Source organism: Mytilus edulis, chromosome 13, assembly GCF_963676685.1.
Source record: "Mytilus edulis chromosome 13, xbMytEdul2.2, whole genome shotgun sequence".
Lineage (NCBI taxonomy): Eukaryota > Metazoa > Mollusca > Bivalvia > Mytilida > Mytilidae > Mytilus > Mytilus edulis.
The window spans coordinates 43,487,755-43,513,526 of NC_092356.1; the positions used below are offsets into that span (position 1 = coordinate 43,487,755).

The 25,772-nt window shown below is 32.0% G+C and overlaps 1 protein-coding gene across 1 annotated transcript in view; it reads left to right on the plus strand.

Moving 5' to 3' along the window:
• Positions 1-22,078, plus strand: part of LOC139499960 (adipolin-like) — a 28,626-nt gene extending 6,548 nt beyond the window's left edge. The window contains exons 2-8 of the mRNA XM_071288624.1: positions 10,006-10,146; positions 10,353-10,464; positions 15,321-15,361; positions 16,419-16,589; positions 18,142-18,341; positions 19,118-19,196; positions 19,514-22,078. Coding sequence (XP_071144725.1) covers positions 10,006-10,146; positions 10,353-10,464; positions 15,321-15,361; positions 16,419-16,589; positions 18,142-18,341; positions 19,118-19,196; positions 19,514-19,612 — 843 coding nt within the window. The 3' untranslated portion in view covers positions 19,613-22,078. The remainder of the gene's footprint in view (positions 1-10,005; positions 10,147-10,352; positions 10,465-15,320; positions 15,362-16,418; positions 16,590-18,141; positions 18,342-19,117; positions 19,197-19,513) is intronic.
• Positions 22,079-25,772: the final 3,694 nt, after the last annotated feature.

The window sequence follows — 25,772 nt, forward strand, 5'->3', positions numbered from 1 at the left end:
GCCAAGGAGCTATACCTTTCTGCAAATTTTATGTACTTTCTGCATTATCATGATTGATTGTGTCGTATATCAAATTCACATTTACAACGTAGTAGATATATATATCGAACAACGACAACGGTTCAAAGCTTTTCTGCCTGAACCAAGTCAGGACTATCACAGTTGTTTCCATTCGTCCCGTCCGCTGATATGTTCCAAGTCAGGACTATCACCGTTGTTTCCATTCGTTCCGTCCGCTGATATGTTCCAAGTCAGGACTATCACAGTTGTTTCCATTCGTTCCGTCCGCTGATATGTTCCAAGTCAGGACTATCACCGTTGTTTCCATTCCGTCCGCTGATATGTTCCAAGTCAGGACTATCATCGTTGTTTCCATTCGTTCCGTCCGCTGATATGTTCCAAGTCAGGACTATCACCGTTGTTTTCATTCGTTCCGTCCGCTGATATGTTCCAAGTCAGGACTATCACCGTTGTTTCCATTCGTTCCGTCCGCTGATATGTTCCAAGTCAGGACTATCACCGTGGTTTCCATTCGTTCCGTCCGCTGACAACGTTTGTTTTTGTCAGTTTTTAGGAACTTCCGTTTTCACAATTACCTTGCAGTTCGAGAATTTTGTTATACTTCTTGATTGTGAAGGTTTGAAAGTTTTCATCGCCAAGAAAGCAAATGACATACGGAGCACATGTAGAATTTATTTTGCACGGTCGTATAAATGAATTATAGTGCTTTTTTTTTTAATCCGGGCAAAAAATGTCTGAAGAGAAAATTGTCAGAGTTCACATCTTTTTACCATTACGAAATAATGTTAAGCTGTGGGGTAATGAAATCGGTTTATTTTCCGATTGGAAACTTTATACGCTACTGTACATGCAAGAGCGGTAATTGGCGTTATGTTGACGTTTCTACTATGATATGAATAGAACAATACTTTTGGTTAGGTGTGACCATAGATGTAATACCTGAAAAGACTATATGAATTGGACCTTACACGTACTATTTACTGTACTGTTAAATTACGACGATTTATTTCCCGAACGACGTCAAAAGCAAATTTTTGTAGAAATTCGTAGATTTGTGTTCATAACTGTAAATTTTCATTATCGAGAAAAAAAAACATTTTATTGCACATGTCACATTTGTGATAATGGTTTACGAATCCTTTCCGATTTATTATTAAGCTCAGCTTCTAACGTCAGAACTGTTACGACCCTTTGTTGCTTTGTAAAATTTTCAGCAGTTTACAAAATCTATACCCGTCGATTCTGCTGGTCATAAACATGTTTGGCGACATTTTGACAAAAGATTTAAATTGGAGGTTGGATAGGTAGTAATTTTATTGACAATGAACACATTGAATAATGTACACACTCGTCGATGACCAAATCAAACGGTTAGCTTTATAAGCCATTGAATAATATTTACAAATACTGTATTACCTTTTAATTCCCATGATATTGACCATTAGTTAGTTTGGAAAGAGTTAAAGGGATGGTTTGACCGTGCTGACATTTATAGAAGGTGCTGATTGTGACCATTAATTAACTATCTTTGACTCTTTTATTGTAATATGTCGGTTCCAATGGAAAAATCTAGGAGTGAACCTCCTTGTACAATAGATGTGGCGTTCACGGTAAAAAGCATATAATTTGAAATTGCAGTTGTTCAAAGTTACATAGTCTTTCGATGAACCAAGTTAGACTTGTCATACGGTGCATATTGACTGTACCTTTATTATATGTTTGTATCTCGAGGGCTAATGAGTAATGATATAGTGTTACATTGGTCTTCTTCCGAATAGCAGTAAACTCCTTGAAAAGTATGACGTCCGTTTGGCTATGCGGGATGTATAAATACACAGACACGTCTAGTTCTAATGAGGAAGTTGAAATCAAAACCTTTCATCCCTATCGTACATGTATTGTATTAATTGGTAAAAGTCTCTCATCCTGTATATGCATCAAATACTTGCCACTGTACGTTAAGGAAGTACAATAAATCATGTATATGCTTGTAATATTTTCCGCAGAGCGTTACTTATACAAATTAACAACAAAATATACTTACAAATGTTTGGTATGATTGTCAATGAGACAACTCTCCACCAGAGGTCAAATGACGTAGAAGTTAGATAACCTATTGGCTAACATGCGGCCTTCGATAATAAGCAAAACTCATACCGTAAAGGAAACCATGAAAGGCGCCAACATAACAAATTCTAAAACAATTTAAACAAGAGAGAAAAGTTTTAGGAAAATGAATGAAGTCATCCATTATAAATTCTCGATAAAATCGACGATAAACTCGAAGTTATGACATTAGTAAAGTGACAAGTAGCCGTTCTTATATAGATAACCATATTAACATTAAACAGATATAAGGTTTTCAGTTTATCGATATAACTTGTATATACAAGTGACTGGTTGTAACCTAATTGACAAAAAACTGCATATCACCTTTTAGTGATAAAAATGGAGTTTCCCCTCCAAAATTAGTTGAAGATTGAATCGAGATAACTGGCATAGTAAGTCAGCATTGTACCTACTGGAAGACGCAACGGAATACTTATCAAATCAGCATACATAAGACTGTTAATTTTCTATATTTAACTGTCTCACAACTTGTCATACTGGGACCCTTTATAATAGCTTGGTGTTTTACAGTATTGAGTATGCTCTTTGTTGGGGTCATATAGTGCTCTATACACGTTTCAATCCTTGTCATGTGATGGGTTATAATCTTGTTGCCAATCATACCACATCTCTTAGTTTTGAAAATTCTAAATCATAAGTTGTCGTTTCTTTAGTATTTGTTTTTGTGTGTATATAGTTCAATTTCATTATTCTTTTTTAAATAGTGCAACTTCAAATATTCTATTTCAAGGTTTAAACAAGTGCTTTCGTACAGTTTATAAACATATTTTACATAAAATGTTGTCTGCTAACTTTAAAATATAATGAAAAGAGTATAATTCGCCTTATAGTCGTTTATTCTACATTTTATTTATTGTATATTATATCAAATTTAAGGACATAAACTCTGCATAAAGCATCTTAATGTTCATTGTTAACAGTTAAATCGTTAGATCATTTCTTAATCTTTATTTAGTAGTTTTATAATTGACTTATTATGTGACTGAAGCGTCTTTTCTAACCCAGCAAATATATATTTAAGTCAAATGGCGCCTCTATAAGTTTGCATACTCGTATTACTGAATGGAAACTCACGTAATTGTATTTTCATATTTACCCTTGCTTTCCATTAATCTTTGCATAAACTATTATTATAAAATGGGATTTGAATAATAAGATCCTCTGGTGTGAAAATAATATAATGATCGTATATAACGAGACGACAAAGTTGTACAAAACCCATTTAACCGTTATTTTGAGAAACTTATTACATAAGTATAGCATTGTCTACCACGTTTATTGACCAATTACTTCAAATTATTTTCATCTATGTTGAAAAGAGAGTCATTCCTCACTAGACAGTACCCTTATCTTCAAAAGATTAATATTTTTATAGCACTTAGTCGTTGTAATATTGTATCCAGCATGAGTAGATACTTGGGTAGGAGTATTATTGTGTTACCTGTGTGGAAACAATCTTTCCATAAAGTCCTCGAACAAATTGACTTCATGAAATGGCTTCCTTTCAGCTGTTCGTGTGTAATTCATCTCTATATATACTATATCTACCCACGATTCAAGTCTTGAGCGTAAAAGTGCTGCCAACTTTGTGAAATATCATTGTTAAGCCAACATTATCATTAAGTAAACGATGCACCTTTTCATTTAAAATAATCATTCATTTTGTTTCATCGACGTAGTTCGATTCTTCTGCGTTGTCTGCGTCATGTTTTGTCAATACCTTAAAACGGCTGAACATAGTTCAACCAGGTGAGTTCAACCAACCTTGTACAGATTCTTAGAGAACAACGTTGCACACCTGCCACTTCAATCTAAATTTGTATAATATTTTGAGTTTCCTATACTAAGAGACGAACTTTCAAATTTCTGCTTATATTTTTTGGAGACGACAGCAACACAAGGTTTATTTAAAAGACTCGAATGCGTTAAATCATATTAACGTAAATGAGTTCACAAGAATTTTAAGCGCAATGTGTAATAAGGGATGGAAAATACCATAATGACATTAATTCAAACACACAAGTTGAAAACAAATTGACAATGCTATAAAAGACAAGAGTCTACAAAACCTATATATAGTTAACGAAAGACTCATGAGCAACACAACAACGACCTCAACAGGAGCCGGGGTAAAACAAAGTATTTATATAAGAGCAATTGCTAAAATATGAGGCTTTTATCAATAGATACCTGTTTATTATTGGCGAACATGTAGGCCTGAACGGTTTTTTTTTGTTGTTGTTGCTGTTGAAAGATTACTGTCTCAATGACGTTTTCCCTCTGTTGTAAATCTCTGTAACAAACAAATGTCAATACATGTACTGATACAGGTTTAAACGAAATGGAGAATGGAAATGGGGAATGTGTCAAAGAGACAACAACAACCCGACCATAGAGCAGAAAACACAACAAGATCACCAATGGGTCTTTAACACAGCGAGAAAACACGATGTTTGAGATACCGATTTGAAAAGATATTTGGGTTCACATCTTCTTTCAAAAATTTTCATCTACATCTTCTGCCTTTTTTATTCTATCTTTACTGAGAGATATCATAAGATATGCTAGATCAGCGTTTAAGCACCATCATGCATGTCATAAATCTCCTCAAAATTCTAAGTGAGATGTCCTCGTAGAATAAATAATTACTTATAAATATTAACAAATTTCAACAAAATATCATAGGTTTGAAAGACTATTTTAATCTCCACAAAATATGGACTTCTGAGACTAATTTGGGACCAATAGGTCTACGGTCTAACAAATAATTCATTGAACCTTGTTTGCACCAAATACCTCAAAAATTGGTACCAGACGTGTAAATGACAGAAAAGAAAGAAAACCGACGCATTATGTCTAGCCTTGATTAAATCATTATTTAGGCAAATAATAAAACTTGATGAAAATATATCATGATTGCCTCGGTTCTTGACGATTCTCCAGTAGCCTTTAAACTCTGCTGTATGCAGATTCATCTCTCGTTTATGTACTTTTTTTAAATTGAAACAGTTAAAATTCATGTATTGAATTCATGAAATAAGCCTTAAAGTGTAAATCGCGTGTAGTAAAAAAAAACAAAAATGTAAATCGCGTGTATCAAAAAATTATGATAGTATGAACGGAAGTTGTTATCGCTTACCAATCAGATACAATTTAACACTTTAAATAGTTATCAGTAACGCTTGTTATCATTGGTTCGATCTTAAACGTCGTTTAAGGAACAATGGACCCTTTTGATCCAATTGAAATATAATTTTTAGTCAGTTTTTGTTACTGTTCTTCCATCAAATATATTTAAATGGACAAAAAAATGTAAAGGACGTAATGTATGATTAGTTTCAATTTAAGAAACAATTCGCTTACAAAGATATCTTTCATATTAACCGAAACGCCCACTCAGTATTGTTAGGCATATCATGATTTGAAAATAGATAATTTTGACTGAATTTATCCATTGATGATCTTGGTAAACAATGATTGCAGAATTTAGGTCATCGAAAAAATACTATAAAATTAAATTAAATAAGAACAAAATACTGCAAACTCTTACGAATTTACGGTTGAAAATTGTCAACTCTTTAGATTCTCCATGACTTTTCATCAAATTTACAATTGTGTAATATATGATGCATCGAAATGCCCTAATATTCCTTTCAAACAACATACTATTTATATCTATTAATGCGGTAAATGTGTTGTCATTTTGTTAAAAAAAAACCACACACACACAAAAAATGGTACTCTTAACACACCAAGAAAAACTATTTTTTTTCTCTTAATCTATTCAAAATTTACACACACAAAAATGTGCCAGAATTTAACCAATAGCTTGTGACTAAAATTATGCCAGTACCGAACCAAAAGCTTCTGACTAATTGGTAGCATCGATAGAAAGCTAGCAAAATACTCAAAAGCAACAATGTCTTAAAACTAAACAGCCAAGAGGTCAATTATAGTATCTACAAAGTTTCAAATGTCTTTGATACATAGATAAATTATGTTCGTTCTGGTTATTTTTATTTTTTAATGCGTTTTTGTCTCTATTAGACAAAGCTTCTTCTGGCATAACAAAAACAATCACACAATAGATACAAAACCGCAGACGAATAGGAACATTTTACATCTCAAAATAATGCGTTTTAATTTTTAAATGCATGTACTTAAAGCTTCCGTCATTTTTTGGCTCACTCGAAAAGAAAGGATTTCCTATTGTCCAGGTAGTAATCGGTTCTTCTATCTAACAGCTGTAGTGTATAATGACCTGACGAAATATTAATTGTACTTAACAACACAGAATGAAAATTACATTAAAAAGCTAATAGCAAATTAAACTGTAACATATGTTAACTAAGTTCTTTTTTACACATTTTATACCATCTGTTAATTGCATAGTGGTATATAATAATGTGCCTGCACAAAATCATAATAGTTTAAAAATCTAACTTCAATGCAACGTACAATATTCAGATCGACATGTCAGCATTATGTTCTGTGATTTCCATTTAAATATACTTTTAATTCTTAAGTTTACAAAAGATAAGACGTTGGGCCGATCGGTATGTTTTCCACTGGATCATGACTCTGTAATACAATATTTGGACAGTACTATCTATTGGTTGATTTATTGATTAATTAATTGATTGATTGATTGATTGGTCGTTGTTTCTAGAGGAAAAAGTCCATGCACAATCAAGAAGAAAATGAATGAACAATAAACCTTATATTTATGTTTGTGCCAAGCAGCGACCGACTAGTATGCACAGACCCGCTTAAATAGTTTTTTGCAGAGCTAGTTGACGTGATGTGGTTGGGTATTCTGCCTATGCGACGAGTCGGATTAAACGTCCCCCTTACGACCGTACGTATTTCTGTACACTATTTAACCGTTTTGGGATATAAATAAATAAGATTAGACATCAATTACATGTAACTATGAGTCTTTTAAAGAAAATGACAAATTTCAGATCTGCCAACACCACCAATTCCCTCTTACATTTAGCTGTTACGCTTGAGTATTCGCATGCGGTATATATCGCTCACGTAAGGCAAAATTTTTAATGAACTCACGCAGCGTTATATTCATAATATTGTATGTATTATATTGTGACAGTTAACACTTAATTCACTAAAATAAAGTAATAATGTTTATATAAACTGTCGTGCCAAAATAAATGTAAATATACCTTTTAATTTGGGAAAAATAAAATTGTTCATTTAAATTAAAAGGCGGGTTTCCACATACCGTCCCAGACGGTAGGTATTTCATTGTAGTCTATATGGAGCTTGAAATAATACTATGACATACAGAAAAGCAAATAAAATTTAATTTGGTAGGAGACGCTAAAACGTGGAATAATTCCATTAAATTATTAACACAATACCGCTGACAGTAATTAGAGGTAGTAAAAAAACGTGAATCTTTAATTTTTTCTTAAAACGGCGGTGGGTAAAGCAGTGTTTGATTATGTTATTTGAAGTGTGCTTTAATTGTTATTTACACTGAAGATTATTTTAGAAAAAATACAACAGTGAAGCCATTGTGACAATAATTACATGTATGTGCAATAGGTTATTTATGTCATCGAAACTTTAATTGTTTTGGATGACATAATTATTCTAAAAACTATCTAGGATTACAAAACAAAATCTGTTTCTTTTTTATAAGAAAAGTGTTTCATAAAATTTTGTTACTTGGAAACACTCAAATGGCAATTATTGATTCAACATTTATATTTTTATAGAATATTTTACAAAAGCTTTACTTAAATTAAAGTGCTGTCTCAGCAATATGCTATGAAAAATAATATCCATTTTCCATAACTAACCATGTTATTAGTTTTTCTCTCGATTTTTCTCCAGTGATCTACATACACATGCAGGATTTATATAACCCTTTCTACGATTTAACTCCACTGGAGCTGCCTGTGCTTTTAACTGTACGTGTATTTGAGTCTGTTGTCGTTATGGCTTAGAATTCATGGTAATGGTTTCTTATTCACTTTTTAGAACGGATTTATAAGTTCATATATGTGACTTTTATAAAAGTGGGAATACTATCATCCTTACTATCGATGAAGCCAGACTACTGCATGGCAAAAGGTAAAAAGACGAACAGACCTGCAGTCCCCAGAACACTACACATAGTATTGAGTCACTCGAACACCACTAAAACCTGAAATTGAAATCGGAATATGTAGAAAATTTAAATTCTGACCCTGTGAGTAAAACTTATATCAGGGAATTTGTCCCTTCCTCAAATTTGCTCTCCAACTATAAAAAGGGTCGCTTTACACATGATGGATGTTCGGAATATCTGTTTAACACATGAGGGATGTTCAGAATATCTGTTTAACACATGAGGGATGTTCGGAATATCTGTTTAACACAAGATGGATGTTCGGAATATCTGTTTAACACATGAGGGATGTTCGGAATATCTGTTTTCCCTTACTATTATTTTTACAAAATCGAATCACATTTTCCTATTTTATATCTTTACAGATATTTTGTTCAAGGAACAAATTTCTTTTTTGATAAACTATGCTGAAAATTCATTTACAAGATCGTTTAAATTCCAAAGAATTAACTGTCACGGCCTTGCATATGTAATGATTAATAAAGGTATTAGTTTTATATCGTATTGGATCTGATTCGTTTGGTTTTTATTAATAAATTACAGTGCTTAAACGATATGTGGCAATAAACCTAACTGGTTTCGTATACTGAATTGTAAGCAACATTTTGGATTGCCAAGAAAATCTGTAAATTTACTACCGGATATAACTAAAATATCTTGTAAAATTAAAAATAAATTGTAATTTTCTTTGATAATTGGAAAAGTTTGATTTATTTTGGAGTCGTCGCGGAGAAAAATCAAATAAATCATATAAAGGCGCCTATATATGATATATAGATTGACAAGTTTAGACCATTTAGCCATATTAACGCTGTTTGAATGAAGATTTGTCAGGGACGAACAAAACCACATTGACTCAGTTTTATAAATCTGTCGGTAATTGAAAATTCTTATAGAGTTTTAAAAATGTGAAATATGCAGATTGATATACTTGTAAGAAAACATAACCATTCGAGTTCAAAATGTCAATTTCTTGTTAGTGTTTAATTAGATTGTAATCGTACGGGTGAATATAATCAACAGAGTTCACTGAAACTTTGTAAGCTTTTAATCTTTCAAGTATCTTTTGTTACGGAACTTTAAATCGTGCAAACTGGGTACTCAAAGACACCATCAAAACGTACTTATGAGTTCAATTGTTTGCTACTGTGTACTTCTCCACATTTTTTAACTCTATGATATAGCCACCATGAACGCCCTTAATGGACATATTAACATTTCTACCCATCATGCAACACACAATGATTGAAACATTACACAGTTGAGGTCATTGCGAGTTGTCATGCACAATTAAGTGTTCATTTTATAAAAATAGAATGACTGTCGTGGAAGCAATCTAAATGATCTTTTGTCAATATTTTAAATGCTTGATCAAACGGGTACTATCATACAATACTAAACTAATGTATCTTTATTTGTTTCAAAGTTATGAAAATATTATGGAGTATTTATTCCATTTTCATCTTGTTTTTTCTTCTTTGCTCGTATGTGATTATATTTTGTATATGTTACTTCTTGTTTCACATGTGAATGTGAGAGAGTAATTTTAAATAAAGCATATAGTTTTAAAAAAAAATATATTAATTAACAAACATGCGGATTTCGCTTATCATAGTACATAGTGGTTTGAACTATCTAAAGATTGAGGAAGTGACTGGCAAAATAAGACTTCTGCATATTATCTGTTCTCTCTATATACAAGATTCCTTCAATTACAGGAACTGGACACCGTGCGGCGGAAGAATGTAAACGCTCAGGATAGCTGGTTTACCTTCGTAAGACATTCCAAGAGACCACAGAATAATAAACAGCCAAGGAAACGCAAAGAAAAGAAGAGCAAAAGATTGGCATGTGCACACGTAAATATACTCCCTTTATTTTGTTTGATTATAAGCGAAAAGAAGACTTATAAATTGTAAAAATTGAAAACAAAAAATGAAAATATATTGTAAAAACATAAACATGCACAGAAAATGAAAAATAATCAATTAAAAAATATATGTTAATACTGTAAATCCATACCGAGAACTTATGGCAAGAAATGTATTTTAAATTTTTGTTTCAGGGTTGTGTCCCAGGACCTGCCGGACCAAGAGGTCCACCTGGGCCACCCGGACCTGCTGGCGCTGTAATTACTAAAGAGATTTTGATGCAAGAATTTAAAGAACTAGTTAGAGGTAATACATAAAAGTGATTACGAGAGATGATTGTTTTAATTATTGGAAAGTGGAATTTTCATGAAAAAGGAGAAAATATGAAAACACAATACAACAACATGCGCCAAAGAGACAACAACCCGAATAATCTCAATTAACGAGCAATTCAAGTTTAGAATATCTTTTTTGTGTCCATTTAAAAATGCAGTCCAACGTGGTATCTAAACAGATAATCTAAAGCACTTTTTACTACCCCTTTTTCACAGAGGTTATTATTTAAATTTGAAAACATCACATACCAAATTTGTTTATAACAATACTCAACTATTATATTTGAATTTAAGATTTACCGTCAGAACATTTCAAAATCTATTTTATTTGTTGTATACGCTGCGTGAAATAAGTACCAAAAACTATGGTTCTTTTTCTGTGGTTTATTTTTGAAACACTTAAATTTAAATTGACCTATAGGTTTCAAAAAGATCTTTTATCTGTCCAACACCCGCCTCCCTATCTGATAATGTACCCACAAGAATAGTTAAAGTACTTAAAAGCTATCAGGTAGGTCAGGTAAAATATTTACTTTTTATCTTAGTATCGCTGTACGTGATTCGTAATTTCGGTATCAGTGTACGTGGTTTCCGGAAATGACACTGTTTTTCAATCTTAATTGTAACACTCAATATTTTGACATCTTTAGTATATGTTGATGAATATGAAGTAAATTGAAACTTAAGATACCAATAGTAAATGTTTTAGACGTGTAATGTGCCATACAATATCTGTTTTACAAGATGACCATGCATATTTGCCAGGAGTTTTGCCAGGAGTTTTGCCAGGAGTTGTACCCACTGATACGTCCTCATTTCTGTTTAGTGTAAAAATGTGGACTGTAACTGTTACAATTGTGACTGACCGTATAGGCGGATCCGGGGGGGGGATGGGAGGGAAAATTTGGTTGTTTATATTATAGGGATTCACTGAAGCACGCCTGGAGTGCCCCCTTTTACGTCAGTCAGCGGGCCCCCCTTATGAAAAGTTCTGGATCCGCCAATAGACCGGCCAAGGCCCACATGGGTAGTCAAGGTAGTAAAGGTCGTAAAAAACCAGCCTCGTCGTTACAGTTTTTTGTCTTTTATCTATTGACCAATGAGTTGACTGTTCTTTGACAAGTATGTTTTATGGCCGGTTTTATTTTTCTATTGGACATCATTTGAGTTTTCTTGTTCCTTGGTAAATTCAAAATAGTATACGGAAAACATTTTTATCTCACACCGCCAGACACATATGACAAAGGAGAAGGTCCGGTTAGGACCGATTTTGGCCTCAAATTTCATGTTCATCTGACGAAAGATTTTGACCACTTTTTAAACACTTACGTGTCTATTTTATTTGAATCAATTAGTTTATGTGAAAGATTTTAACTGATTAAGTCATAAAAACGCACCGATTGAAGCTAAAATACGAAAAATCTACCAAATATGCCGAAAAATGTCATTTTTCAGATGGTTTTTGTCAAAAATGAAAGTGGCCGCATCCGTGTTCATCCTCAACCTTTATATATGGTATGTATTATCATAAAATACAACTTACATTTCAATATTAAGGATGAACACGAATGCGGCCACTTTCGTTTTACACGAAAACCGTCTAAAATTTAACAAAAATGCTAGAATTGTGAAGATTTCAGTAATTTAGCATGACTTAATGGTGCTAGTACCCGATATATGTGCATTGTATTGTCAAAATCAGCCCAAATTTATGTATATATAGCAGAAGCAATCTACTGTCCAATGAATAACTAAAAGTTTACATTTTAATAAATTTGTAAAACTGCTATATTTTGGGGCCAAAAAGGGGTCTTACTGGACCTACTCCTTTTGGATCGTTTGCCTACTTAAAGAAAACCAGATCACCGTTTTGGAACACCTGTGATGAGGTTAGAGGCCAGTGTTGACCAATCTGTATTATTTTAAAAGAATTAATGTTTGTTTAACACGAGTGTTTGTCAAATTGTGAAGAGATGTTGGCTACATTGTCTTAAGTTATGTCATTTGTCCTTCAATGGTTCATTGTTAAAGTTTGAAATAAGCGTTCATTATAAAAAAAATTCAGTCTGTATACACTTAACTACTAAAACATAAGACTTTTGGTATTGCATAAAATAAAAGATAAACTTGCGGTACGTACATTAGCTATCCTTAAGTCGGGCAATATATCGGTATCTCCAATTTGAGCCCTTAAGAAGAGTTTGACATCTATATAACATCTTTATTAAGAACTTTCAACACTTTATTGATGCTTGCGGTTAATTAAAGCTTGACAGATGATACTGGAATGTTGAAGACTATTGTTGACCTCGTGAAGTCTTTTTAGCTTTATTAAATTGATGGGTTTGTGTCTAATTGACACATACCTCACACCTCCTTTTCCATTTTTGTAATTTACGCAGTAGTGTCATTTGAAGATCGTTGTTTACCATGTTAGAGATGACTAAAACTGATAAAACTGTTTAAAAGCCATTGATGAAATTATCAAGTTCAATATTATTAATAATGACCACGAAGAATTCGAACCTTTCTTAAATCATTTTTACACATGTAGTAAATGGTTTACCCATCACGACTTATATCATTATAGCAGATGTAAATATTTCATCAGTCTTTCAAAGGGATTTCTCGGTGTCAATAATTTACTAACAAGATCGGATATATTTCCAATTTTTATTTGTTTTGCATGCTTACATTGCTTCCCTGTCAGTTTTGATGATTACACGTCTAATAACATTGTCTAATATTTCCGTTAAAGTCTCTCAAAATAGATATTTTTATACAAAAACTTCTTTCTCTATACGCACCTCCATCATTTGATAGATAGTAGAGTTGAACATTCCTAATTGATTTGTCCGAAGAACTGGATGGTTTGGGTGACTTTTGAAGTATGATTAATATCCTCAGAAACAATATATAAAGGCCAAAAATACAAAATTCAAAAATATCTTTACGGTTTTTTTTCTCTATAATTTATTAACTAGAAAAAAATCAAAAAAAATCTTGTTATGCTATTTGTGCCAATATTAAAAGTCAATCTTCATGTATTTTGTTTAGATTTAACGAGAACGCACATTCCTTTTCTGACAACTTTGAAAAAAACCGCGTCAAAAACGTAAGCTTTTCTTTGAACTTTTAGAATGTAATCAATTAATTACCGTACTTGATAAGCAGGTAATTCCAATACAGATTTAAAAAATATCAATTCAATTATATTTTATTCTTGCTTTCCTAAAACTGATTTTTTGTCTCCAAAGTGCAAATGTAATTGCGACAACTATGATAATAATATCTGTAAATGATTAAAAAATGAAACGAAAAAGAAAAGTAGCAAGCAAGTATTAAAGATAGAAAGATCGAATGTAGTTCCGCAAAGCGATTACTCGAAAATTAGTAGATTGCTATGGTATTTTACCTAGGTTCCATTAGAAACACTTTTTCATGCATTGCCTCCTAGCAATTTATCTACATTTTGAAATTGATGACTTATTTTTTTTCGAATTATTCCTGGGGTCTAATTTGCTCAGATTTTAGTTTTCTGGGAAATGATTGATGGCCTGCCATTTATTTTATTTATGGCATGACGTTGTTTATCCTTTAACTTCTTCTTTTTGAATGGCCCATTGTTTCATCTTTAATACTTAATATTTGTAGTACATACTCATAGAACCTCGGTATTTGGTGACATTATGCACCTTCTTAATTTTTGTCTGAGGTAAGGGACTCATGATATTAGTTGGAATACATGGTAACAAGGTTTTTGTTAGTGGCCAGCTGAAGCACGCCTATGCGGGTGCGGGGTTTTCTGGTTGCATTGAAGACCCATAGGTGGCCTTCGGCTGTTTTTTCTGCACTTTGGTTAGGTTGTTGTCTCTTTGACACATTCCCATTTCAATTCTCAATTTTATTGGTAGGTATCAGATTTCTTAAGTATTTTACAAATTTTCTGAAACACACATGCTGAGGTTGAACCAAAAACCAAAAAATCAAGATGATTACTGTGTTAGTTATTAGAGACAACAGAAAAATGATGAGCGGTGGTGATACACGGGTCGTTTCACTTTGCTAGTACTGTATCTCTACCGCGCGTTGATGTTTTTACATATGTCGTCTGGTAATAACAGAACTGATAAGATATACTTTAATGAAGTAAACGATCTAAACGTACTTGTATATATCTTCTTTGATTACATTTAATACAGCAGGAATTTTATTATGCCTAAACTATTTACACATTCTCTATAGCATTTGAGAGATGAAGGTTAATAAAAGTTATAACTACTATATAATGAAGGAATATTTTCAATGAATGCACCGCTTTCCCTGTAGTAAAAAAACTGACTATTTAAGCGAACTATCAGTTCGATTTTTTCTTTTATATAAAAAAGGTTAAACACGTAGAAACGTTAGCCCTAAATCGCTTCATACCTACAACTTTTTTGAATAGTGTACTACAAACGTCAAAATGAAATTCCCGAAAGGACAAAAGCATTATTATAAACGTAAAGACTACTGAACCCTCTATTTTTTTCATTGATTTGTTTTTTTCCAATCGCTAAAATAACATCAGTTAATGAGAAAAAAATCAGTATATATAGAAATCTCTGAAATATTGAAAATAATACTAAATTATGCCGTACTGGCAGTAACTGCAATAAAGAATGAAGTAATCGATGCCATCTCTTCATATAGAATGATAAACAGTATACAAAGACTACAACTTGTGAAATGCCCAGAACTCACCTGGACAACAACGTCTTGTAAGTGAACGGGTATAATGACACACATAGCTATAACTGGGTTTAATTTAATTTTATTGTTTTGCAGAGGCAGCAGAACGTAGAGCGCTTGAATTACTTGCAGAAAAGGTAAGAGACATTGTCATAGTTTGAATACTCTTCAAATGTAAACAGGTCCTGTACTACTTCAAACGAGGCTCATTTTAAGTATAACAAATTGGAATAAGTTGCATTCAATAACAAGTTATAAAGGAGAGGCTAAAGATACTAGAGAGGCATTCAAAACTCATAATTCGAAAATAAACTGATACCACACATAGAACAAGATATGCGGAAATATCCCCTGCGAGACATATTCTTTTTTCTTCTCTGAGCCCAAATGATTGTGCCGCTTAGATGTTGCTTCAAAGGGGAAGATCACAGTGAAAATTGAAATCATCACACATGTAATTAAGTTAAATTTTCAATTTACCTTCACATGCATTTTATTTGTGTAAGTTAAGATATTAGGCGACTTAGTTGTATATGTGATATGTATTTTCTACATTGGCTAGAGGTATAGGGGGAGGGTTGAGATCTCATAAACATGTTTAACCCCACCGCATTTTTGCGCCTGTCCCAAGTCAGGAGCCTCTGGCCTTTGTTAGTCTTGTATTATTTTAATTTTAGTTTCTTGTGTACAATTTGGAAATTAGTATTATCACTGGACTAGTATATATTTGTTTAGGGGCCGGCTGAGGGACGCCTCCGGGTGCGGGAATTTCTCGCTACATTGAAGACCTGTTGGTGACCCTCAGCTGTTGTTTTTTATTTGGTCGGGTTGTTGTCTCTTTGACACATTCCCCATTTCCATTCTCAATTTTATGTATAAAGCGGATTGATATTGAACGAATATTTCGATTTTCGTTCATTCAACTTTAGAGGCCATGTACTGAGCCTGACTTATACGAATAAAGTAGAAAAGAAATGGTGCACAAAATTATCAAGAGCATACAGAAATCTATACATAGCGTTTGTATGATAATGAGGAATTAATGAAAACAAATAAAAAATTGTTTTATGCTTAACACAACAAACGAAAAACAAAAATGAAAAGAATGTAGCCTTTATGTAATAAAATTTGATATTAAATGATCTTAAATGTATAACCAAATAACTAAACTGTATATGTGCTTAAATTTTTCAGTGTCCCAGTTGCACTGACAATCTAAATATTACAAGTAGTAGCATACCAGTTTCCACAAAGAACAATGTGTTTGATTCTGTAGCAAGAATAGCAGTAGGCTTCAATATGCGATTGCGCAGAAATGTAGCCATTTCAGGAAGAACATTTATGGAGCTTGGTGCATTCCATCAGGTATATAACGTTAGATATATAATACATATATAAATGAATATACAGTCTTCCTTATTTAATGTTGAAAATATTTTTAAAAATATTAAGTGTGAGAATCTCCGTCTTAAATTTTCTAAATTTATACTTGGTGTACACAAAAGGAGTGTCAATTTTGTTGTATTATCAGAACTGGGACGTTTCCCCTTACATTATGATATTGTAAAGTCAATTGTAAAATACTGGTATAGATTTGAAAATCTTACAACTGAATTCAGTCTATTGAAAGATGCTTATAAATGCAGCCAAGAGCTTCACAAATCTAACATAACTTCTTGGTTCTCATTTGTTAAAAAAGTATTAGAAGTTAAAGAAATTAAACAAGAAGTAAAACATTTCGGACGATATAAATTTTTGAACATATCTAGTAAATTAATCCACACTAAATATATTAGCAATTGGTATGCTAGCCAAAATAAAGCTTCTGATGGAAAACTGTTTAAATATGTGAAATTTAAGCAGAATTTTGGTTATGAAAATTATCTTTCTTTAATTAAGAACTTCGATTTTAGAAGATCTATATGCAAATTACTTATTTCTGCTCATAAGCTTCAAATTGAAGTTGGTCGTTTTTCAAATATTCCACGAAATGAAAGAATTTGCAAAAAATGCTCCTCTGGCTGTGTTGAAGATGAAATCCATTTTTTAACTAACTGTGAAAATTTTAAATCAGATAGAGATGCTCTCTTTGACTTTGTTTGCCAAATTCCAAATTTTTCTATACTTGATAATCAGCATAAATTTATTTATTTATTAAACTGTGAAGACAATCAAGTCCTTAATACTGTTGGTAAATTTATTAAAGTGAATATGAGTTAGTAATTGTATTGTAACTGTATGTAACAAAATATTTATATCTATGTATCTATGAAAATCAATATTCTTTTGCCTTATTCATGTATGCTCTGTATGCCCCTTGTGGGCCCTTAATTGGAAATAAAATATGTTCTGTTCTGTATACTAATCGATATAATCCAATTTGAAATACTGCTATATTTATAGATTATCGTTGATCACCTCAACGAGATTGATTTTCTCGCTTGAGCCCGGACGGCGAAAGCGAGAAAGGAAATCGAGTTGAGATGAGATGATCAATGATAATCTGTTTATCGCTATTTTATATATGACGACGTTGTCAATTTCATGTCAATTTCGTAAGCAACACCACGTGCCTGCTTAGTTTCTAGCGATAATTTTCCATCTCAAGCGAGTAGAATAATATGAAAAATTATCACAAAAAAAGATCAAAGGAAAAATGCACAAAATAGTGAAAATTATGTAATTGCCTTTCCTTGACAATGGTCAATGGATATAGGACCCGAAAGAATATTTTATCCGTTTGATTTTTGATTTGTGTTCCTCCAATAGATCTGTAAGAAATATGCAGCGGAGAAATGAAAAGGCGCATTCACGAACAATATCTAAAGTAGACAAAAACTGTCTTAAGGAAAACATATACCATCATTTAACAAACTAATGCCGTTCAATTCATTTGATTTTGACCACTTTTTTTCAGCCTTTTGCTGCAGGATCATTTAATAGAGGTGAAAATTTTAATATTAAAAATGGACGCTTTGGTGCACCGAAAAGCGGAATATATCAGTTTTCAGTAAATCTTCACATGAGAATAAAACGTAATGGCAGAAGATTGAAACTCAGGAAACAAGATAATATTAGAGCACAGATTTGTATAGATTCATTGTGTCAAAAATACGCGTGAGTATTACAGAAAAGGGCAAACATTATTTTAGTTAATGATCCATGCACAGTTTGTTTGCATTATTGAAAGTTGGACTCCATATACATTTTATGACAGTAGACTTCCCCTTAAGAGATTTTGAACAAATGGTGTATGGATTCAAAGAACAATTGAATACAATATAAAAACGACATAGATATGATAATCATTATGATAGTAATACGCTTTAGAGTGGGATCTGTATCACAGTTCTCTAGTTCGTAGAACAAATATTTTGTCACATTTATTTGAAGTATTACTGAACCGAGTGACTTCATATCTGGTCAACTGCTTGATAAAATATAAGTTCTACAGTGTGGCGACTTAAAGGGTCTTTAAGACACATACGTTCATCATCTTTCCGGTATTCTGATTAAGAAACGATTCATTTTAGTCTTCCGTTTTAATCTATAATTTACACTATAAAATACAAAAAAATAGCCATTGGATTCCATATCGTCACCAACCAAACCACCTAACTGCATCTGAAAAACCCCACGTTATAAGGTCAAAAGAACACGATTATCGCCTTCCCATATAAAAAGATGACCACAACATAAAATCAAAGAGCAATGCAGAAATATTATGACAGCAACTGACACTATGACAGCAACTGACACAGGTTATTGAATTGAGATAAGCAAAACGAATTTAAAGATGCGATTGACCAATAAAGCATTGCATTAATGTATATAAAATAATAAATCTTTTGTATATGCACATGAATAATGTTAAATATGTATCATGATTTCAGATCATTGCAGCATATATCAGGTTTAGAAAGTAACAGCAAATTTTTCACAGTCAGTTTTATGGGCTTCTTGGAGCTGACGGTAAACATCTTCTAAAAATATTGTTTTCATAATGATTTTAATGCTTGTTTTTATGAAAACTTGGATAATACAGAAAAATACCATGTGCAATTTCCAATAAAATGAATAATTATAATAATAATGCATTAATTAAATGATATTGTTTAAACGTTTGGAAGATATCAAATCAATGGTTAGAATTACCTCCTGAAAATGCATAAAATATTTTTTTAAATATTAAAATCACTCAGTAATTATATAAATATAAATGAAACTTTTCAACTTTATGCTATATATTTTATTTTAACAATATTGATCGTAGAACCTCTTTGTTGTAGGCTGGACAATATGCTTCAGTGTATGTAGACAATGCCTCTAGAGTGAATATTATTGTTCAAACCACATCAGACTTTAGTGGGATATTGGTCGGATTATGAAAAAACAGGAGTTTATAAAAAGCATGTAGTCTGTGTGTGAGAATATGAATACATCTGAATGCTAAATAACGAAAGAGAGATATATGAGTGTGTAAAAGATGTATTTATTGAAAATGTACATTTTCGCATTTCCATGTTACTGTTTTTAGGTTCTTTATAAAGTTTATAACACACTAGTTTAACTAAACTGTGAACCATGAAAAAAGCACAACGGAAATGTATGATAAGACCATAAAGTTAGGTCAATTAACATCTTTTATACAATCACAATTCATTTATCTTTCCGACGTACGACATTGTTAATTATATATTTGAATATATTTAATACTTTTGCTTTTGTCGTATATCTTCGTTCAATTTTTTTTCAAAATATAAAACGTTGCCTCGATCAGAATTGTTATCAACGATATCAACTGATGGGCATATGTTCAAATTATAAATTGTGACATTATTGTAACCTTATAGCTAAATAGTCTAATTACTGTGGTTGTAGAAAAAACCCAACTTGAATTGATATACCTGCTAAATATGTCATGGTACTAGTTTGTTAAATTTTATTGAAAAACTCTTGATCAAATTGCAGAAATTGGAAGGTTTTCAAGTTATTGAACAGTTTTACTGTTTTAAACACCTCTCTCCTTTAAACAAAGTTGATTCGGAAAGCTTTTACATATTGCATACTTTTAAGCTACTCAGAGGTGTATATTAGAAGGAAGGCGCATCTAAAAAATAATTTGTAAATAGGTCTTTAGTATTAAATTTTAAAGTCCAATCAAACGAATTGGTTTGTAACTGTAAATGATTTTGTTTTAAAGTTTCCAAAGATTGTTATTTACGTCGTATAAAAACTATTTTTGTAGGAAGTTTTCATATATAAAAAATGAAACAGGCAAATGACTGTCTCAAAATTTATGACAAAAATCATATAATAATTTATTTAGTTTTGTTGTGAATTCATTATTTTATGTTCGGATAAACGGAGTTAACATGCACATAAAACTGAATGATTTTTTTTCAGTTTATCGACATTATTTTAACTATGCTCATACATACTGATCTACATGTACAAATGTATTATAGTATTACCCTTGCATGATCTTACATTGTAAAGATGTTGTTCACCAATCATTACGCCTTGTTAAATTAAACAAGAAACCAAGTCACGCATATGGACGTATCTTGTTATCGAGGTGTAAGCGTATTTATCGAGGTGTACACATATTTTGATATATTGTTTTGAGGTATATTATTTCGGATTGACGTGACAAAGTGTCGTCTCATTACGAAAAATAATCATTGTACTAACAGTAGAAGCTATATGTGTACTCGCCAGGACATGATGTGGTGTTGGATACACGTATATTATCTAAGGAATATTTTGCAGTATTTACCACTGAACGTTCATTTCTGATATGAAGCAAAACCCCAAGGATCATTTGTGATATTGCTATTTCAAGTTATAACTCATTTATGTTTCAATGCATGCAGGAAGAACTAAGCTCCAACAATAAATCCTTAGTTTAGATTTGTTACACAATTCAGTAAAGTTTTAATGATCAGCATTTGAGTTCGTCATCCTGACTTTTTAATATTTCTTCTCAAGGGGCAATGACTATACCTCTTTTTATATTTTTTCAGACGTACATTTTCATCGTACGCAGCCTTAATTGTCTTGATTTGACATAGCATGTGATGAATTTTCAAAATTGTGGTCGCGAGCTAATCTTATGTCAAAAGAGTAGGTACAGTTACACCTCTTTTTGGCCCCAAAATATGGCAGTTTTAGAAAATTGTTCAAATGTCAACTTTTAGCTATTTATTGGAAAGTAGTACTGAAATCTTCACAATTTTATCATTTGAATTAACTTTTAGACGGTTATTGTCTTAAACGGAAGTGGCCTCATTTGTGTTCATTCTTATTATTTAAAAGTAAGTTGTATTTGATAGTAATACATGCTATATATAAAGGTCGAGAGTGAAAACGGATGCGGACACTTTTATTTTTGACAAAAACCATCTAAAAAGTGACATATTATTGGCATATTTGATAGATTTTTCATATTTTAGCTTGAATTCGAGCGTTTTAATGACTAAATCGGTTCAATTATTGCATAAAAACTAATGGAATCAACTGTTGTAGACACTTATGTGTTTAAAAAGTGTCAAAAATCTTTCATCAGACGAACCTGAAATTTGAGGCCAAAATCGGCCCTTACCGGACCTAGACCTTAGTACGAGCGTTACAACGTTTAAAATGTTCGTTCGCATGATAGACTCTTTTCTCATCCATGTATTATGTTTCCAAACATATGCAGAAAACACATAAATCGTTTTTGTCTAGTATTTGAAGCAATGTACATCCTGCTTCTGTTATTCTGTTCAAATATTTCTTCATATTTTACATTTACAACTTGTATATATAACATTGTATGTCTGTGATATGTTTCAATAAACCAAATACAGTTATAATTGTTTTATTTATACATACAATATAAAACAAGACAATGTAGTGTGATTACCAATGATAATTTTCAATCACAGACCAAATGACAGGAGTTTTGGTACAAACCCGCTGATAATTCTTATTCAGTAGGTCATATTTAAGGGAAAAGAGGACGGGTTGTTGTTAGACAATTAGAACATAAATTAAGGCAACAACTAGGAACTCTTTGTTTAAATCGCATTATTGTCAGCATCAACCCTCTATCAAGGAAATCATTATAGAAAAAGCAAGCTCTTGAATATGGTATCAACTGAAAAATTCTTTGCTTAATGGTTTCGTATTGTGAGTCATAGTGTACAAAGAAAGGTAATTCAAATGCTATTATAATTAAACCTTTTTTATACGGATATTTAGTGGGATACAAACCAATACGATAAAACTATTTCCAAACAGAAATTTGGAAAGACAAAACCAATCTGTCGTTAAAAATAAACTCATGCCAGTTTCATTTGCACCATTCTTTGTTTTAAACACCAAGACAGCTAATTTGTGTCATGGGCATTTTAAAACGGACGCGTTTGTCTACCTAAGGGGCAACAAAGAGAGCTATAAAGGCTTGAATATGTCATATTCACATGCATTTTTATGCACGTAACAGTGAATTGTTACTGATACCAAAATGTTAAAGGTAGCATAATACTCGCTTTCGCTAGCTAACATTCAAGACTAGGCTGTTTACAAACAACGACAATATGGAATGGCGAATAAAAAGAACCAAAGGTATATGGGGAAGGTTGAGATCTTACAAAACATGTTCAACCCCGCTGCATTTTAGCGCCTGTCCCAAGTCAGGAGCTTCTGGCCTTTGTTAGTATTTTAGTATTTTTAATTTTGTTTCATTTATATTTCGGAGTTTAGTATGACTTCTATTATCACTGAACTAATTACGTGTTTGTTTAGGGGCCCGTTGAAGCATGCTTCTGGTCGGGGTCTGGGATTTTATCGCGTTGTTTGGGACCCATTGGTGGCCCTTGGTTATTTCTGCTCTGTGGTCGAGTTGTTGTCTCTTTTACACATCCCTGATTTCCATTCTCAATTTAATTTTATACAATCTCCTTAGGAGAGAGTATAAAACATAGCCAAACACAACTGTTGAATCCATATCCGCTGTTCAACTATTGCATTTGAAAAAAGTTAGAGAAACAAGAAACAATGTTAATATATGTGTTTTTTTATTTACATTTAATGATTAAATTCTGTACAGTCTTTGCTCTTTATTCTCATCTATGATATATCGTCCAACTGTTTCTGATACATGTAGTTCATTAGAGCTTTTACATTTTCCGTTAGGAATTCAAAATAAATGTCTTCACCTCTATGCGTTAACTAATTCATTTGAGTTCATTTATCAAAAACGAAAATAGAATTTGATTAGTACAAGAAAATGTCATTGTACTTTTTGCTCCTCACTCTAAATGTGATTAAAAAACCAGAACTTTTACGAAACATCAATATTCATTACATATTTTTGGTGTTAATGTTAACGCTTAATACAAAAAGATTGATACAAAAAATCACAAACTTCAAATGCTTTGTGCCATGAAAACGAAGGAATTCAAATTCTAGGCCAAATAGTGCCTTAATCCTCCTTTTTATATCATTCAATAAATAAATGATATATTTTGTCCAATATATCTTTAACATGCTTACTGTACTTATCACTACGCTTTGTCTGTATCTATAGATATTTGACACTAAGGATGTATTAATTTCATTAGGTGTTATTCGGGAAGGTTTTCTAATACCAAATAATCATGCATTTCCTAATAATAAAAGTTTGATAAATATATACCTGGACTAATAATAACATCACATGATAATGCTTGACATTTGTATTTACAAAGATGTATTTATTCCAATTCAAACACCTAACTAATAACGTATTGTTTAATCAGTAAATCCATATATCTGAAAACTGACGGATTTCAAAAAGATTGTTGAATGAATGTTGGTTGCTTAATGTTCAGTAGCAAATACTTCTTTTATGTTAAGAATTAACGATAAATCAAATAGAGATTCCAACTGAGCTATGGGCTTTTAATTTAAATTGTCAATGGAAGAAATTCATTCTAGTATAAATTCATCTAAGATACCAGATTATAATTTGGTACGCCAGACGCATTTTTCGTCTATATAAGACTCATCGGTATTGTTCGAATCAAAATAGAAAAGTTGGAAGGCTAATATTAGATACGAGTTAAAATATGTCTGGCCTCGAAAGACTTCCTACATGTTCGGAGTGCCTGTTCACTCGAACGGCTTCGGAATTAAAGTCCAAATTCAAATTTGATGAAGCATTATAATGCTGCATTCACACGTAATTCGAATTCGATTCGCATTAACTAATTCGAATTAGTTTAATTCGCATTCGAAACGTTGTACGTCCTAACGTCAATTCTAATTCGAATTACAATGAGCGTTTAATTCGCTGACTATCCAAACGACGTTAACTTTTAGTTCGTATTAACAAAAGCGTATTTCTAATGCGAATTGGATAATTCGAATTAAATGTTCGTGTGAACGAGGCATAAGTATACATCATACAAAGTAGAAAGAATGACCCCATATCTATTTGGTCTGTGCTCAATAAATCGAACAAAAATACACGCGAAAAGAGGATAAATACAAATTAGTTACCTCATCAAGACACAAGTGAGTATAGAAGTTAAACGTACAAAACGTGAAGTTTTCCTCAAACACAGTACGCCCATATTAAATTAAATTAATGTACCCATGCTTATGGAACATGCCTGTATAAAATCAACAATGTAAACACAATGTGTGCCATTTGTTAGAACTAGAGGATTGTTAGGTTGACATATTTCTACAATCATACCATATTATTTCTCTACAAATCTTATATCTTTTTTTTATTTTCATCGTCTTTCTAAATCTGAACATTGTCTAATTGTAATGTGTTAAATTCATGAAATCATACAATGCTTAAATACCAACGGTCGCAGTTGTCAGTGTAATTTGTTTTACTCAAGGATTTACTAAGTTGAGGTTTTACGTGACAGATGTTCGAACTCCTTAGTGTTATCCCTACGATACATGGAAAACTATTTTGCGCCATAACACAAATTTATCTTTTGCATATAAGACTTAATAGTTCATTAAGGGTCATTTACCAAAATTTAAGCAGATTCTAGATTTTCGTTTCTTTGATTCGAGACCCAATTGATACCACTGCAAATATTTCGTGCACTCTATTTCAACTTATAAATATACAATATAAGGTCAATGCCCGAAAAAAATATATACTTTTTTGTATGAGGCTGAGAAACTGGAGAAGAGCGAGGTTTTACCGAGCCCTTTTCTAGATTTGTGCGGCATACAAAAAAAGTTTATATTTTTCTGATATTGACCTAAATTTCTTTTTATACTGCAACTTAATTGATATATTGATATCTTTTTAGATTGTAACACAAATGTCAAACTTATTTTTATCCTTAAATGAACTCGTGGAGTCAGTTTCACAAAAAAACTTACGATTAAGATTAATCTTAAGTCATAAACAATTCAGAACACTTACAATAAAAGTTTTTGTGTGAAACCGACTCCTGTTTGTGGAAAAGTCGTCTATGGTGAAATTGACATTGTACAAAATGTAGCTGTGTTACTATATTTCGGAAATAAACACAACTAGTTGCAGTA